The sequence below is a fragment of the Phycodurus eques genome, chromosome 17 (assembly GCF_024500275.1).
Source record: "Phycodurus eques isolate BA_2022a chromosome 17, UOR_Pequ_1.1, whole genome shotgun sequence".
In the NCBI taxonomy this organism is placed as follows: Eukaryota; Metazoa; Chordata; class Actinopteri; order Syngnathiformes; family Syngnathidae; genus Phycodurus; species Phycodurus eques.
In genome coordinates, this window is record NC_084541.1 from 19,144,537 (window position 1) to 19,162,220 (window position 17,684).

The window sequence follows — 17,684 nt, forward strand, 5'->3', positions numbered from 1 at the left end:
CAACTCCAATAACTGAAATGTATTTTTTGTCATCTTTCATTTCTGCCATCAACAGTCCACGCTGACAGGTGATGACCTCTTGAAAACCCAAGCTGGAGGTCCAAACAACGATTGAATGATACATTTATGTCACACGGCAAAGCTACTTCTTGAAAGACAAGTTCAGTGAGCGATGATAATAAATGTCATTTCATGATGATCAAACTGGCTCAAAACAACTTTGCAAGCAGGGTAAAATTGTCATCATTTCTCATCATTTTCTGGCTTGTATTTCTTACTGCAACACAGAGTTTAATCCCATAACCCTAGTCAACCATGTGCAAGAATTCATTTTAGATGACGCTTTCGCAAACAAAAAACACCTACTGAATGAATACTGAATCTATTTTACTGCTGTGAATTGAAATCTTATCCAGTGAACAGTGAATTCAGGCTTTTGTACGTGAATCGGTGTTTTATGAAGCTTTCCCGATCTTACATTTTCCTTATGTCGTGTCGCATTGAAGTAAAATCGTAGCGCTGCAACTCGACAAGAGGAAGCGGTCAGTGGTGGTAATTGTTATTAATCTCATAACCAGAGCAGTCAATCATGTGAGAAGAATCGTTTTGCTTGTGGCATGTTCAGAGCAGGTAGTGCAGAAAATGCTTTTTTTGCCCCTGTGAGGTAAAATCATCAAATTCAGAATGATTAGTTGGCCTCAAAACACATGACGTGCTTTTTAAACCATTTTAGCAGAATGCACATCACTTTTTTTTTTGTTTTGTTTTTTTTACTTTATACTAAAACCGATTATGAGTAAGAAGCTGCAACGGCCCAACCTTTTCCAATCCTAAGGTTTTAAAACCGAAAAGCAGTTAAAGACAAAAGGATTGCTTGTCGACTTTTGCCCTTGAGTGAGCGACAGCGGCAGATTGTCAGTGTGTGCGCGTGTGTTGGAGAGCCAGCAAGAGTGACAGGGAGATCATCTCTTTTGTATTTTTTGATCCCTAAATGCGGTGGCTGCGTCCCCCTTATCCGAGCTACTTAGTTGTGCAGCGGGTAAGTGATGCCATGCACTTAGGCTGTGAAAAGCAGGTCAATATGACCACTGAGAGGAAACCACATGTGCATTACATGGATAGCCTTGGGATTATTTCTCACAAAATGTCTTAATTCCTCTGTTCGCTAATGATCCAGGGAAAATGCCCTCTAATCTCCATTCCATTAATTAAAAAGAGCATGAGCCCGTGGAAAACCTCGCCATCTGCTGCGGTTTCGCTGCTGCAGACAGATTGTGTTTTCAGCTTTCAGCATGCGGGCGAACTGGGATTTTGGGAGCAAATGGGTCGAGCATGCATTGAGTAGACGGTAAACAGATAAAACTGCTCTGTTTCAGTGATAACACTCCCAGATGTGTTGGAATGTTCAATATCTTCTCCTTCGCTCAAATTCCACATTAGATACACCTGCACAATCTCATGAGTTCAAAACAGATGCCGTGCTAAAAATTGCGCCTTTACTAAATGTATAAAACTACGTTTTGTACGGCACCATCACTGATGTAATTTTACTTTACTTTACCAAAATACTAGAAAGACCTCTCAGAATAATGCAACTGATAACCAGCACAATACTATTTTTTTTCTGATGGGAGAAGAGTACAAAGGGTACTCATTTCTGCATGTACATAATTTGGACCGAAGGATGTGGACGTGCAATTTGGCCACATGAAAACTCAACAATGAATAAACAAAATAATAAACACAATACCGTGCGGCTCTCCAGCATGGGCAAGCTACAACAAAATTACAACTCCAGTTTTGCTTTTTTTTGTTTTTTTTTACACTTCTGGTGAGGCCAAATGCATTCAGTGAGTAAAAGTGAAGCAAGCACGCTGACATGCAATTAAAGCCTCGGGACTGTGATATGGATTGGCTCTGGCTAGTAGGCAGTCAAGATTATCCAAGCAGATGTCGTCTTGCCTCCAATTGAAACAGTAGGGCCAATGAAACGAGGGCGCGCTCGCACACACGCGCACACGCACGCACACACACCTCTGTGATAGCCCCCCTGCGAGCCCCCGCCGCCCCCCTCGCTCTTTCCTCTCTCCTTTCTCCCAGACAGACAAACAGGAGCTGCATCAGTCCCACCAATGTCAAGTTTTGTATTGTTTGCCGTCCACTGCGCGCAATTTGGCCTCCGTCAGAAGCGTCACGTTTTCATGGGAGTTGAGAGAAAAGCCTCCAAATGGACACACAAGGGGCGAAGACGGGACGAAAGGTGTGCGTAAACTGCTCCGTATTCTGCGCCTTTGCCTTGCTCGTGTGCTTCTTGCACTCGGCATGCGCACAGATCCGCTACGCCATCCCAGAGGAGCTGGAACACGGCGCCTTCGTGGGCAACGTAGCGGAGGACTTGGGTTTGGATCTGGATCAACTCTCTGCGCGAAGATTCCGCATCGTGTCCGGTACAAGGAGGCAGTACGTGGAGGTCAATTTGGAAAATGGAGTTTTATTCGTAAACGAGAGGCTCGATCGGGAAGATGTGTGCGAGCAGAGTTTGGCGTGCTCGTTCCATTTGCAAGTGGTGATCGAAAACCCTCTGGAGTTGTACAGAGTTGAGGTCGAAATTCTGGACGTAAATGACAACTCCCCGAGCTTCCCGTGGAGCCAATTTAATCTTGACATTTCGGAATCCGCGGCACCGGGATCCCGTTTCCCACTGGAGAGCGCGCAAGACTCGGACGTGGCTTCCAATTCGTTGCGCACTTATTTGCTGAGCGTCAATGAGCATTTCACTTTGGACATCCAGACGAGGAGCGATGGCAGTAAATTCGCCGAACTGGTCCTCCAGAACCCGTTGGACCGGGAAGAGCAGGGCGCTCACCAGATGGTTCTGACGGCGGTGGACGGAGGTTCGCCGGAGAGGTCCGGAAGCGCGCAAATTGACATCACCGTTTTGGACGCCAACGATAACGCGCCTGTGTTCGACCACTCTTTCTATCGCGTGCGACTGGCGGAGAACGCACCCAAGGGCGCAGTTGTCATCAGACTCAACGCGTCCGACTTGGATGAGGGCACCAACGCGGACATCAGCTACTCTTTCAGCGGGCACGCGCCCAGCAAAGTGCGCCAGCTTTTCGCGGTGGACGCGCGCACGGGGGAAATCAAAGTGAAGGGGCTGATCGATTATGAAAAGGCAAGGATGCATGAAATTTACATCCAGGCGAAGGACAAAGGTCCTTCCGCCGTCGCGGTCCACTGCAAGGTGCTGGTGAACGTCTTGGACCGGAACGACAACCTCCCGGAGGTCATCCTGACGTCCGTGTCCACGCCTGTGCACGAGGACGCGCCCCCGGGCACCGTCATTGCTGTCATCAGCGTCACAGACGAGGACTCGGGGGAAAACGGCAACGTGGACTGCGAGATCCCAAATCTGATCCCCTTCCAGCTCCACTCCTCCTTTCAAAACTACTACACGTTGGTGACCAGTGATTTTCTGGACAGGGAACGCGTGGCAGAGTATAACATCACTCTGACCGCAAGAGATATGGGTTCTCCGCCTTTATTCACCAGGAAAACGATCGTGGTGCAAGTTTCTGACGTGAACGATAACGCACCGCTCTTCAAGCAACCTTCGTATTCTGTCTATTTGACTGAGAACAATGCACCCGGGGCCTCCGTCTGCTCAGTGACGGCACAGGACCCAGACTATGGGCAAAACGCGTATCTCTCGTATTCTATAGCAGAAGCCGACATCCAGGAGATGCCCACCTCCACGTACGTGTCCATCAATTCCGATAACGGGAATATTTACGCCCTCAGGTCGTTTGACCACGAGCAGTTAAAAAGCTTTCAGATCACAGTGCAAGCTCGAGATGCTGGATTCCCACCTTTAATCGGCAACGCTACAGTGACTCTCTTTATTTTGGACCAAAATGACAATGCGCCCGTCATCGTGTCGCCTCTTCCTGAAAACGGGACACCGCCAACCGAAGCGGTGCCGAGATCTGCCGATGCCGGCTACCTGATCACCGCGATACGAGCGGTGGACGCGGACGCGGGTCAGAACTCGCGCCTGTTCTTTCAGATGCTCCAAGCGACTGATCCGAGCTTGTTCAGTGTGGCTTTATACACAGGGGAAATCAGGACAGTACGGCAGCTCGTGGAGAAAGACCCCACGAGGCACAGATTGGTCATTCTGGTGAAGGACAATGGCCAACTACCCCTCTCGGCCACAGTTTCCATCATTCTGTCAGTGGTTGACAGCCTGCCAGAATCTCAGCCCGATTCGGGTGACCTGTCCCTGAGCCCCCGTCACAGCTCCGACTTTAGCCTCTACTTGATCGTGTCCCTGGGCGCTATCTCCTTCACATTTCTCGTGGCTATCGTCGTCATCGTTACCGTGAGGAGGCTGAAGGACAGAGCGTCCGGCAAAGAGTCCAACTTGCCCTGCGCCAGCGTGCGCTGCTGTTGTTGTCGCTCGGTATCGCCCGGCAGCGCCGACGTCTTCAAAAAGTCCAATTTGAACATCAGAACGTCAGCGGACTCGGTCGGATGCGCCGAGGCCGGCGGTAACAGCGCGCTCCCGCAAGCTTACTGCTACAAGATGTGTCTGACGCCAGAATCCTCCAAAAGTGACTTCATGTTCCTCAAGCCCTGCAGTCCTGCCTTGTCTGGTCGGCAGAATAATTCCCAAAGCACAGACTACCTGACATCTGGTTGGAGCGCACTGGGCCGCAATGAGCTGGCCAACAGCCGAACTTCATCCCCAAAAGAGGTAACGGCACACAAAACACACTCACGCAATTAACAAAACAACTTGTAATAATAAAGGAGGTGAAGGGACACTCCAGTGGAACCAATGGAGTCTATAAGATGTTGTTAACGTAGTAGTTCACATAGGTGACTCATGCAGATGGCGTCGTGCATTGACGTGCAAGCCACCAATCCAGGTTGTAGTCTGTAAACCGTCTTGGTTGCTGTGGTATAGAAAATTGAGACCTCTCAGTATCAGGCAGCGTAGTTATACTCCACTGCGAACTACAGCAATTCGCATTTTCTTAGCTATTGCTTCTTATGCACTGTAGTATTTGCAAAAGCTAACTTTTCTTTTTTTTTTTTAAATATTGCTCATGCATTCCCCTAATTAGTGCTTGAAGTATATTTTGAAATGATGTATTAATCTACTGCAGTAGTTCTCTTTGTGGGACAAGTACCACTCATGGTACAGGGGCTCCCTCTAGTGGTGCACAATAGAATCACTGAATTAAATGTTCAAACTTAGTGTCTTCATTTTTTTTTAAATACGGTATAGTATTTTTTTTTATTCAGTTGAATTAAACTTTTAAGTACTATACATTTGCCTCATTTTTTTTTAATTTTTAATTTTTTGATGAACACCTCATTATTGGTACTTGGTGTAAAAATGTGTTAAAAACGACTGATCTCGTGCGTAATGCAAATGTGAAGCATCGGCAACCCATAGCAGGGATATTTTGTATAAAGCCAAACATCAACATTGTGTTACTTGGGGGCTCTTACAAAAATCAAATATTAGATCATTGTGCCTTTAGGGGTAAATGGCTTATCGCGATTAGTATCCTCAAAGGGACTACTTTGGTACCCTTGATGAGAGACTTTTCCAGCTTCAGAACATGCGTGTACCTTTATCGTCCTGGAAAAGATTAAACCAGTTAGCTTGGAGTCCATCAATTAATCCCATGGGATACTTTAGCACGCGTACCTTGAGGGACTACAGACAAAACTACATGCGATGACGAAATCAGCACATTATACAAACAGCATGACTCAAGAGTTTAACAATGATGTGATCAAACGGGAAAAAAAGAAAAGAAGTGAGGCAGGGAAAATAGTTTCTTATTCACACATCTATATCTTTCCGTGGATCTTAACATATATTTACGTTGCATTTTACATTTGTGTAAATGTCATCGGTAGGATGTTTCTAAATGTTGAGTTGTCCCTGATTAAGTGCGAACTGCTAAATTTGCAACGACATTCATTATTCATCCCATTAGTCATTCCGTGCACCCCAAGTAGTGTGATACTTCACACCGAATCAATTTGTTCCTCATTACCTCATGATGATCTCATTAGGGTTTGCTTTTCCGGACTCCTCAGGCGTAATCAAATTACAAACCTGTGAATAATTTTTGTATTTTGTATTTTTTTTCCTTTTCAACTCTGTTTGTGAGCAAATCAGTATCAAATCATTATTTACATTTTTGTAGTGGGGTGCGCAGCCACAAAAGTATGATTTCGAACTGAACTACATCATACAAAGATTAGTAATAATTTCACCTACATGATAATTTCATATATATCAATGACTTTTAACTCGATAGGATCACATTCGATTGTGCAGGTAAATGGGTCAGTATGAAGTGTGTTCTATCATAACGACTATACACACAAATATCGTGAAATTTATGTTTGAAAGCAACACGACATCCAATTTTGTTTGAGTTGATTTTCTTGTTTTTTCGGGGGGGGGGGGGGGGGGGGGGTTCCACTAAAATACGGACCCATATGAGCTATTGAATGTCAATACAAACAAAGGAGAAAAGGGCACGCCAGTCAAGCAGAAAACACATTTGCTCCACTTGAGCAAGTTAATGATTTGCATTTGGTATGCTTCAACCATGCAGCTTAAGTATTCAAGTAAGGACTGGACCTGGACCAAGAACCAACGCAATTCAACATACAAGAGGTGAAAAGTTCAACAGACGTCACACATGTACTGTATGCAGATATATGAAATTACACCGAAGTTGTATTTTTACGTCTTCAGGTACAGCTGTGGAAATATGGAAGGCGCGCTATCCCGTCCGCAGCAGTACGACGCTGATGAGTATTTCTGCTCTGTGGCGCCGCAGTACTGGACCTGGGGAAACCAAATGAGTGGTGAGTGTCGATTGTTAAATCTCTTCTTGGTCGTGTCCCGCGAGTGCAGATTTGGGGTTGATCAAAATGCGAGGATGCAATTGTCGGAGACTCAATGGCCATTTTTACAGACTGCAAGATGTCTCTTCAAGACGAACACAACTGCACTTGGACTCCAAAGTACACGCAGCCTCAGTCTGAGGCTGCGGACTACCAGCAGAATGTGTACATTCCCTCGGAGACACCGGACTACCAGCACAATGTGTATATTCCTGGCACCACATCCGGCTACAGCACACTCAAGCTTGCGCCGCGGGGTGAGCTGGACGTCTACAACACCTTTTCTACTTTTGGGAAGAAAAAGAAATTAATCTCCAAATATGAACAGCCTTATGACAGAGATGATGGGCTCATAAGCAGTGCTATTTTGAAATAAGACACCAACCATTCTGTGTACTCTGTGTATGATGTATGATATATTTGTAACTAACAAGTTTGTTTTTGTGAGATTTTTGCATAGGACTTTGAAAAGCAATTCGGTATACTAATAAGAAGAAAACATAATTATAATCGGGGTGATTCAAAATGTGATTTTTCCTAATTAGTGTCCAAAACATACAGCCCTAAATGCATATGGTAAAATATTTTACTTCCACTTTTCAAATGATTTCCTGCTCAATTCTCATGAGTACACGTTGTATTAAGCAACTCATCCAATAGTAACTGTTTATTCTTCCTCAAGAAGTGTTTTATATGTTGGACAAGTTGTTTCTGAATTTCTCTGAGTCGTTTTGACTGTTGTTGTTGTTGTTGTTTTTTCTTATCACATGCAAATAATGATGCAATTTAGATGGACAGCAAAGGTGACGGTCGACTTGTGGCTTTTAGGCTTGCTCCATTTAAAATGATCATCATATGATACAATACATGATTATTTAAATGTGTAAAGATTATTTAAATTCAGTTTGAAATGTGATCTGTACCTGTCCATGATTCATCTGTATTCTAGTACATGTTCATACATGGTAGAAATATTCACTTTGTACAAAGTATGTACAGTAAATATATATTATATGAATAAAATTCACCTTAAACCCAAATCTTTATTGTAGTTTTTATTTGGTTTTTTTTAAACAAATAGCTACATCAATTTGAATTGTGCAGTATGTTTTAAAGGTAAGTATGACAGTGTGAACGTGGTGACTAAATGTGAGAACATACACAGAGAACATTAACTAAAATGTGTCAGCCGCTTCTTAATTTTAAAGTTGCGTGAAATTGTGATCATTTTCTGTACAATCCGGGTCCAGATGGGTCAGATGAAACCTACTGTAAATGGTACGCATGTAAGAGCCAATTGTATCGCAGTATAGTTTCATCCCCCGTATGTCTTAAAGAGCCTGAAATCCTTGCCATTTAAAGGCAACTGGAAGAATATCCACAGAAATACAGATTGACTTGCACACATTTATCCTGGCAATTCTTGCAGAGAAAAAGAGCCAAGATTCAATATTTGACTGAATCACAAAAACAGTACCAAAAACAGCCAGAGGACATGCATATGGAAATTGTCTGTTTCTTATCAAACGGGGTGTGAAATCAAGATGTGCTTCATGATTTTTTTTTTTCTCTCTCTCCCATTAGCTCCATTACTCGGGTGAGCAAGTATCATTTTGCCACTAGAGGGTGTGACTCCATCACAGATGCGGCACTTTTGTTAAACCGAGTTGGATTTTGAATTGAATGGAGAGAAAGAAGAAAACAAAAAACATTTCCTATGCCAAAAGAACGACCCTTACAATTGGTTTGTACTGTATGTGTATAGGAATGTCGTGTGCAGGCATGATCTGATGCACTGCAGCCGCTGCCAAAGACACACACACACGCACGCACACACACACACACACACACACACACATGCACACACTGCAGTCTTTCACTCGCTGCAGAGAGAGTAATTGGCTGCAACCTGCGATCCCTTCAGAACCTCGGACTCCTAATGGACTTTGAGAGCAAAGGGTCAAAGGTCGTGGCTGACCCCTCGCACCTTGGTCACTGCTTGTTCCAGTCAGTCTCAGCTGGCAGGAGGCCAAGGTCAATCTGCACCAAAACCTCACGGCACAAAAACGGTTTCTTCACCTTTGCAGTTCGCCTTATCAACGAGGAATCCATCCTAATGCTTTCGAAATTTGGACAAACTAAATTAGCCTTTTTTATACATTTTTTCATACTATGCACAGCATTTTGATTATTACTTGATGATGTCTTTTTATTTCATTCTTGCCCAATATTAATCGTGGTCATTGTTTAGATTTTCCACGCACATGGCAAGGCAAATTCCTTGTTTGTGTTGGCAAATCAACATCATTCTGATTTTCAGGTAGTACTAAATCACCACAAGCTGCAACCGCGATGCACATATTGTTCATCGTATTTCCGTGTCAATCAAAACCGAGTCATAGTATCGATTGTATTTGATACAGCGTATTGGATCACATCGGCTTGTGCAGCAGCACCTCACGCAGTTTCAGGTGAGTCTTTTTACTTTCACTTACGACCGTGGCTAAAGCACATGAGGCCAATCGTGAGACAGGTGGCCTTAAAAATCCTGGAACTTGCTGTCATTCTTAAATGTTTCACTAGGTGGCGGTAAAATACAGGCCAAAGGAGGCACAATGCACCAGAACGAAGCTCTCACAAAGCATCCATGTGGTTGAGCTAAATCACCCATGCAACCATGACAAAGAACTAATCGTCGCTATGGTTACGTCAAAAGAAAACTTAATTTAGTACCTCTACATTGTACGTGGGGGTGGGGGGCATTGCAAAAACTGTAAATGACGAGTTGTTGGGGGAAAACAGGCTTGCAAAAGATACAAGAACAAGTGTTACATTGCAGCTCCTGATGAAATGAAAAGGCAAAGTCTTGATTGACTGCTTCGGGTTAGTGTTACGGTTCTCTCAAACCTAAAAAAAAACAACATCATAAGGAATGCTTACTTATTGCTCTTAAAATTCCTACATGTTTTATGCCGGCACCATTCAAAATTTGAGTGATTACATTCTGTTTAAAAAAAACAAACAGTTCATGATGAAAATGAATGGAGTCAAAATAAACGTTTTCATTTATTAGGTGCCACGTTTTTAAAGGATGTTATGTGCGTTTGGGGGTATAAAAGGGTCCAGCCCCTTCCCCCAATCCCCCCTCCCTCCCCCGCATCTTCTTTATGTGAGCTGGGCCACCCGACGCCGGTCTACACAAACGCTGCACACGCCCCTGCAGGAATCGGATGGACCGCTTGCTGCAGCTCCCACGCGTGGAGCCAAGAATGACGCCGGCGCTCGTTTGCATCAAGACGGCCTGAACATTATAGGACGCATCTGCTCGATCGCTTGATTTCCAAGGCCGCGCGATGGCTTCTCTCGTGGCGCTTTCACGGACACGACTGCTGGTCGCAGCTTTTGCATTCTGCGCGTTGTGCGGGTCAGTGCTTTCAATCACTCGCTACTCCATTCCGGAGGAGATGGAAGAGGGTTCCTTTGTTGCCAACCTCGCCGCCGATTTGGGTCTCGATGTTCGGAGCATGGTGGAGCGCAAAGCAAAGCTGGATGTCATTCACAGCAAAAATTACCTTGACATCAACAAAGAAACCGGTGAGCTCATCATCCGAGAGAAGATGGACCGGGAGAGCATCTGCATGACCAAAACAGCCTCGTGCTTTATGAAGATGGATGTCATACTAGAAAACCCAATTCGTATTTTTAACATCGAACTGGAGATCATGGACATTAACGACAACGCGCCGGTGTTCCGGAGGAAGAGCATTCATTTGGATGTTTCCGAGGCAACCCCTCCCGGTGAGAGATTCTCGTTAACAAATGCCGTCGATGCGGATGTTGGCGCTAATTCAATTAAGACTTACTATCTCAGCGAGAGCAAAGACTTCAACGTTGACATACAAACTGGCAGCGATGGCTCCAAATATGTAGACTTGGTTCTGAATGGCAATCTGGACCGGGAGACAGACGCGGTGCATAATCTGATTCTAACCGCGGTGGATGGAGGGCTTCCTCCCCGATCCGGCACAGCCAGTATTATTATCAATGTCCTCGATATCAATGACAACGCCCCCCTCTTCACTCAGCCGGTGTTTGAAGTCAATGTTGCAGAGAATTCAGGTGTGGGGACAGTTGTCATGACCTTAAATGCAACAGATTTGGACGAAGGCACAAACGCACGCTTATTATATTCGTATACGCTCTACACTTCTGAGAAGACACAGGAGCTCTTCTCGCTTGACCGACATTCGGGGGAGATCAAGGTTAAGGGGGTTGTTGATTTTGAGGAGAATCCGAGTTTTGAGATGCACGTCCAAGCTCAGGATGAAGGGTCCAGCCCGCTGTCAGGACACTGCAAAGTGACGGTGTCCGTCACCGATTTGAACGATAACTACCCCGAGATGACCATCAAGTCTCTGAAGAGCGCCACGGCCGAGAATACGGCCGTGGGGACACTGATTGCGGTGGTCGGCGTCAGCGACAGGGACTCGGGAGTCAACGGCCAAGTGGAGCTCACTTTAAGTCAGCAGGAAAAGCTACCCTTTGTGCTCAATCAGTCCTCGGAGGGTTACTTCGAGCTCTTGGTTTCAAAGCCGCTGGACAGAGAGATAAAGGGCAAATACGAAATAACGCTGAAGGTGACTGACAAAGGAACGCCGCCGCTCACTGAAAGCGAGACCTTCACCTTAGAGATTCATGATATCAACGACAATGCTCCCACATTCCCGCAGTCCTTCTACACCATCCACGTGATGGAGAATAATCTGCCGGGAGCCTTGCTGACATCTCTGAGTGCACTTGACCCGGATCTTGAATGAGAACCAGTACTTGGTCTATTTCATAATGGAGAAAGAGATCGCCAACACATCTATGTCAATGCTGTTCTCCATCAATCCAGAAAATGCCGACCTTTATGCCTTGAAGACCTTCGATTTTGAGCGAGAGAGGGAGTATCTTTTCCACATTGAGGCGAGGGACTCCGGTGTCCCCGCGCTGAGCAGCAATGTTACGGTTCATATCATCATTCTGGACCAAAACGACAATATCCCTGTCATAGTGTCGCCGTGGCGGGCGCAGGGCTCTGTCGTCGAGCAGGTGATACCGAGGTCTACAGATAAGGGACACCTAGTGGCCAAAGTGATCGCCATCGACGCCGACTCGGAGCAGAACGGCAGGGTCACGTATCAGCTCTTGCAAATCAGCGATACCAGCCTCTTCAGTCTAGACCAGTACAACGGCGAGATCCGGACAACCAGAATGTTCAGCTACAGAGACCCCCGGCAACAACGCCTGGTAATTGCCGCGAAAGACAACGGCAACCCGGCCCTCTCCACCACCGTCACCATCAAAATTGCCACTGTCGAGCACGCCACGGCATTTTCGGAGACAACGGAGTTGCCGCTGGAGTATGACCTCTTCACAGACCTCAACTTGTATTTAGTCATCGGTTTAGGGGCCGTTTCCTTCATGCTGCTCATTACCATATTGGTGATTATCGTGCTAAAGTGTCAAAAGCCCAAGCCAAAGGCCATCAAGATGCCCCCAGCTAATCGGAACAGCGTGATCAGCAGGAATAGCGTGATCAGCCAGAGGAGCTCCACTATCGCGGACTCCACTTTGATCTCCAGCGACGCCTACTGGTACAGCCTCTTTCTCGCAGAGACCAGGAAAGGCAAAGTAGTCGTCAGACAGCCCATAATACCCAAAGGGGCTGGCTACTTTGTGTCCAGTATACCCAGGAGCATAGGGCCAAGTGAGACCACAGAGTCCAGAGCATCTACACTGGAGGTACGTTGAATGTACAACATTTTACAGTCAACTGGCAGGTAACTAACATTACTCGCAGCACAATCATCAACAAGAATAATTGCAGACTAAACTGTGTGTTGAGAGACTTTTGAAAGGCATACAACTTTCAAAAATAATGCTAATGGCAGGTTAAACAATTCCTTTATGTACTTTATGATACTTACAGATTACAGTATTTAGTTTCAGTATTTAGTTTCAGTATTTACAATGAACACACAAAACAAGTATTTCCAGGCATGGGTTTCCCCAAACTATTCCAGCTCAAAATCAAAATAAGAGATTACAAAAATATGACATGACTCCACAATAATGATCACGAACACAACACACATCAATCAGTGCAACACGGAAATCAAAAAGAAAAAAGCGAAAAGGTTTGCCGACAACCCAACAAAGGCCTAACTGAAATACAGGAGGTTTGGGTTCAAGAATAAGACTTAACCGAAGACGAAAAAAAAATTCACTGGCTATCATTAAATCCACAATCCCGTGTAATTTTGTCCAGCAATCACTTGAACTACATGAAACATTAAATAACAATCAAAAGGGGGGGCGGGGGGGGGGAATAGCTACACTCACAAAGGCATCGATCCTGCCAATTCTAATAATGAAACAGTATGTGGTCTCTGCACCACAATGTCATGCTGCTAGATTTGGTTTTCCTCTGCTATAGATCATAACAAAGAATGGCAAAGCCCCAGGTTTCACACTGTTTGTCATATTTCCAGCTAAAATACATTTGCAACATAGAACCAAGGTAAAAAAAAAAAAAACACAACAACAAAAAAACAAGAAACAAAGGTCAGGGGTGAAATGATGCAGTGATTTCTGAGTAAATTTTGATGAAGTGAAGGACCGGCTATTAATTATCAGTGTACTGAAAGAGCCGACAAGCAATCACATTGACTAATTAGGTCAAACGAATACAGCACTCCCCCCCTGTCCCCCGCCTCGCAAACACACACATGCACACACATATGCACGCATAATGTTCCACTGTTCAATGTCGAATGCAAAATGTAGGTCATTTATCCCAGATGCATATCACGGTGGTGGCTGGCAGAAGAGCGGGAATAAACTTCAAAGAAAGCACAGAGAGCGCTTCTCTTCAGGGACAAGAAGTGCAAAATGAGCAGCATCATGCAGGGAGTCGAGCCAATCAGACGCAGTTCATGCATAGACGTGCGCACAGTGGAACTTCTAAGGTCAAACGGCACACCTTTCCAAAATTGGAAGAATCCGCCGCCATCACAGCACCTTTATCAACTGTACAGGGAATGTCTCAATTCATATTTTATCGTTCATAACTATCGTACACGTGTGCTGTAATGAAGTAGGTGCATTGTAGGCAGACCGGAAGCACCTATCGTTCTTTTTTATTCTTCTTCTAATTATTCTCAACTGTCACTAGTGTAAGAGGAAGTGAACTACTGTAAAACTTTCAAATGCAAAGACTCCAAGTCCCTTTTGGTGGCTTCTCCTGAACCTGCAGACTGAACTGTAACAACACTGAACAGAAGAATCATATACAGTCCAATAAAACAAATACATGGGTGTAGTATATGGCTGGTGTTTGACATTCACACTCATTGTGCAACTTGTCTCTTTTCTTCTGTTCTTAAGTATTCAAAATGAAAAGAAGCCCGTTCTACAACTGGAGGTACGCTGGTTGCTATCTACATGCCGTAGATTTTATTTGTATTTTTTATTTGAATGATTTTCTTTGACTCAAAAATCAGGTGTATATTCTGGCTTCACCATTCAGTTCAAATTGATTTGGTTTTCAAATCCTATGACTGACATTTTCCTGGATGGGTAGTTGCCCATATTTGTGCACACGGGCCCACAGCATTGCGCTTTGAAAGGCTACATTTAAATTGGCTAGGCTCTCAAGTCAGGAAACCAATAAGCTTACTGAGTGCACAGATTAGAATGGAATTGGCTGCCGGTCAGAGTCGTGTTGTGCACATCTGGCTGTCCTAAATTCTGGCCAAGCCGGTGTAATTGCCAAACTTCACATTATGATGCTTGCTGCATGCTTTGTCCACACTTATGAGTCCTTGTGAATGATTTTATGTATTTTTTTTAATTGGAATAATACAAGTTGTTGCCTTGTGACGACTGATTTTAGTTTTGCCACAACGACACTTGAACGACGGTGGCAGTAACCAGTCACGATCCCCTGTTGCATGAGTGAGGACTTTGTGTAATCTTCAGCATGTTCGTGTCAGGACTAATTTGATGTTCTGTCTCTCAGCAGGCAACCAGAAGAGAACTGCCGTGATATAATCATCTCTTCCTGGCAGTCATTGACTCCTACACCAATTCAAAACAGTTTCCTTGAGTCCTTCCGAGCCAACTCTTCTCTCCTTCAATCCTCCAAATATTGTCATGAGCTAGATAGGCAGACACAGTAGATATTGTATACTTTAATAATCGTGTGCTGGAAGTAAAGGAATCATCCTCAGTTCATTCAGCTTCATTGTCCCAGACCTTCTATTTTCAGCATGAATCTGCATGATTCTTAAACATGTCCCATTTGGACTAAGAACTGAAAACGTATTATTCTGAACATGAGCTGAGTGGCCTCATGCCAATTTCTTGTCAACGCAACTCAAACGGGTCGGGTAGTGCCGTGTACAAAACGTGCTTAACCAATAACAGTCAGGGTGAACACGGTTCTTCCATAGGACTTATTTACATACTGAATTGTGTCGGGTGATGTCATTCATCTAAATGCTGCGTGGTTTCCTTTTTTAAATGACATTTTGACTGTTTTATGTGTGGAGCTGTTGTCGAAAAAAAAAAAAAAAAAAGGCTCCCACTGTCATCTGGTAATTTGACTTTCTCTGGTATCTTTCTCAGTACTCACAAATGTGTAAAATTGAAAGCTCACGGGTAGGGAAAGGTTTTGTTAGGTTTTTATGTGTCTGTAGTCTAACATTTTGAAAGATTTTTGAGTATCGAGTGGATAATTTCTCGGCATAGGTACTGTTCTAAATAATCTGACTGGCCATGTATTAGTTAGTATTTAACTGTAATTTGGGGACAAGTTACATGGCAAAATCTGTATTTATTTAAAAAAAATAATAATAATAATACTTGGAATGTGGTACGAGGGAGATAGAAGTTAAACGTGCCCTCAAGCGTAATGTGACATAACCAATGAGGTGAAAGTGGATTGTACATTCAAGCATCCTGAACTGTAGCACTGCTTTAAAAAAAAGTCCATCTTTTTTCTATCAATAACATAAGCAGACAAAACTGGCAATAAAAATATCATCTATTAAGCTTCAACTATAGCTGAAAATGTATGTTCATATTTCAATTTTAATACTGAATCTATCAATTCATATGAAGAAGAATATTGAAATGTATTCATTTTGGACATGATTGAATTGAAGTGCATACAAGGTTTATGATTTGTTTTGTTTGTTTTATTGATAGTTTGTGTCATAACTTTTAATGCTGCTTCTGTGGGCTTTTTCAAGGGCATTTTGTGTTGCAATTGTGAAGTCTAGTGGATTTGATGTTTTGGTATTCTGTAGTTTTTAACTGAGATTTTAACACGCTGTCCTTTTTCATGACCCTTTTGACCTCTGAGATAGCGCCTTTGCGCTCCACCAAGGCACAGGACTTTAATTTCTCAGAAACAAGTGGCTGATTAAAGCAACTTATTTGGGTGCTCAAATATAATAGAGTTAGAAGAAGAGAATGTGGTTTAAGTTGCAGTGCTCAAGTACTGCATTAAGTACATGCAGTGCTGGACAAATGAGTATGAAGCGAAGTACTGCAATCTTTTAAAATATGCACAAATCAGAAAGGGAATTGCAGCACTCTCAACAATGCAATGGAGAGGAAAACGTTTCCAGAATCACACTGAGCAAGTCAGCAAAAGCTTCATGTTTGTTACTTTTGCTTATGTGACATGAGACAACAAACTATAGATGACAAGGGATTTATTGCCGTGGAGAACATGCATATGTGCAATCAATTTTGAAACCCGACACTTCCTAAAGTGTGTCATTGCACATCTGATAAGCTTTTTGTGTGCCTTCTGCGTTGTAAAAAGACTTTTGACGAATGAAATCATTACGACCCGTATTGTAAAACAGCGTCGTAAGCACATGCATGGGAAATATGCTGTGAACGTTAAACGCATAGACAAAAAAATCTAATAAAATTTCAAAAACAATAGTGTTATCATTTGCCAAAGAAAGTTTTTACTGGGACTAGAAATATTCTTATAACATCCATTGATCCAACTAAATTCTTGTGGGAATTTGCTCAGCAAAATGATGGTTCTCGTTATGACATGCCACAATAGGTTGCTCATAGAGTGGAGACATTGAAAGTTAGCAAGTCAGCCTTTTGTTTTCCAAGACCAGTAGATGCATTTACCGTAAATTCAAACACTTTATACATGTGTTTTTTATAAAGTAGACTTTTTGATATCTTCTGTAAAGTTCACTGTGATCCAGTGGCACAGGGGTGCGTGGTGTCACTTGGTGTTGTCCTCATTTGTGAATGCGTCTCTGGGTTTTTCTTCATCTAATTACCAGTCAGATTGTGCGGTATACTTGAGAGTTACATCAAAACGTGCTCAACTTCCAATCCTCTTATAGTGAATCCAAGACCCAATGGGAGAGAAAGGCCTTCGCTTTCTTTTCAAGTCCAGTTAATTGTCAGGTTTTGATGTCGCTTATTTGGCTTTAATGTTCTGCTTGATTATGATCATTTGAATAAAGATTTTTTTTTTTAAATCAGTCTCTCTGTTGTGCCTCTGACGGATAAGAAAGAAGAAAATCTGAATTGATCAAAATTGACTTGTCGGGTGTCAAAGATATGCACATGCGCACGCACATATAGACTCATGCACATTATGACCCAGTTTCTCTGTTCAACGCTGCGTGCTCATTCCTAGAAACCAA

At 43.6% G+C, this 17,684-nt stretch overlaps 2 protein-coding genes across 2 annotated transcripts in view; both read left to right on the forward strand.

Annotated features, from left to right (window-relative positions):
* Nucleotides 1-2,095: 2,095 nt before the first annotated feature.
* The window catches only part of LOC133416384 (uncharacterized), a 37,137-nt gene continuing 21,548 nt past the window's right edge, over nucleotides 2,096-17,684 (forward strand). Inside the window, exons 1-6 of the mRNA XM_061703235.1 lie at nucleotides 2,096-4,759; nucleotides 6,651-6,712; nucleotides 6,794-6,906; nucleotides 7,017-7,319; nucleotides 10,291-11,736; nucleotides 11,843-12,732. Of these exons, the coding sequence (XP_061559219.1) occupies nucleotides 2,228-4,759; nucleotides 6,651-6,712; nucleotides 6,794-6,906; nucleotides 7,017-7,319; nucleotides 10,291-11,736; nucleotides 11,843-12,732 (5,346 nt within the window). The 5' untranslated portion in view covers nucleotides 2,096-2,227. The remainder of the gene's footprint in view (nucleotides 4,760-6,650; nucleotides 6,713-6,793; nucleotides 6,907-7,016; nucleotides 7,320-10,290; nucleotides 11,737-11,842; nucleotides 12,733-17,684) is intronic.
* Nucleotides 10,141-17,516, forward strand: LOC133416451 (protocadherin alpha-C2-like). Its single transcript, XM_061703353.1, is given in 3 exon segments — nucleotides 10,141-11,753; nucleotides 11,755-12,732; nucleotides 15,011-17,516. Coding segments are annotated over 3 exon segments (2,460 nt in total). The 5' UTR covers nucleotides 10,141-10,298; the 3' UTR covers nucleotides 15,038-17,516.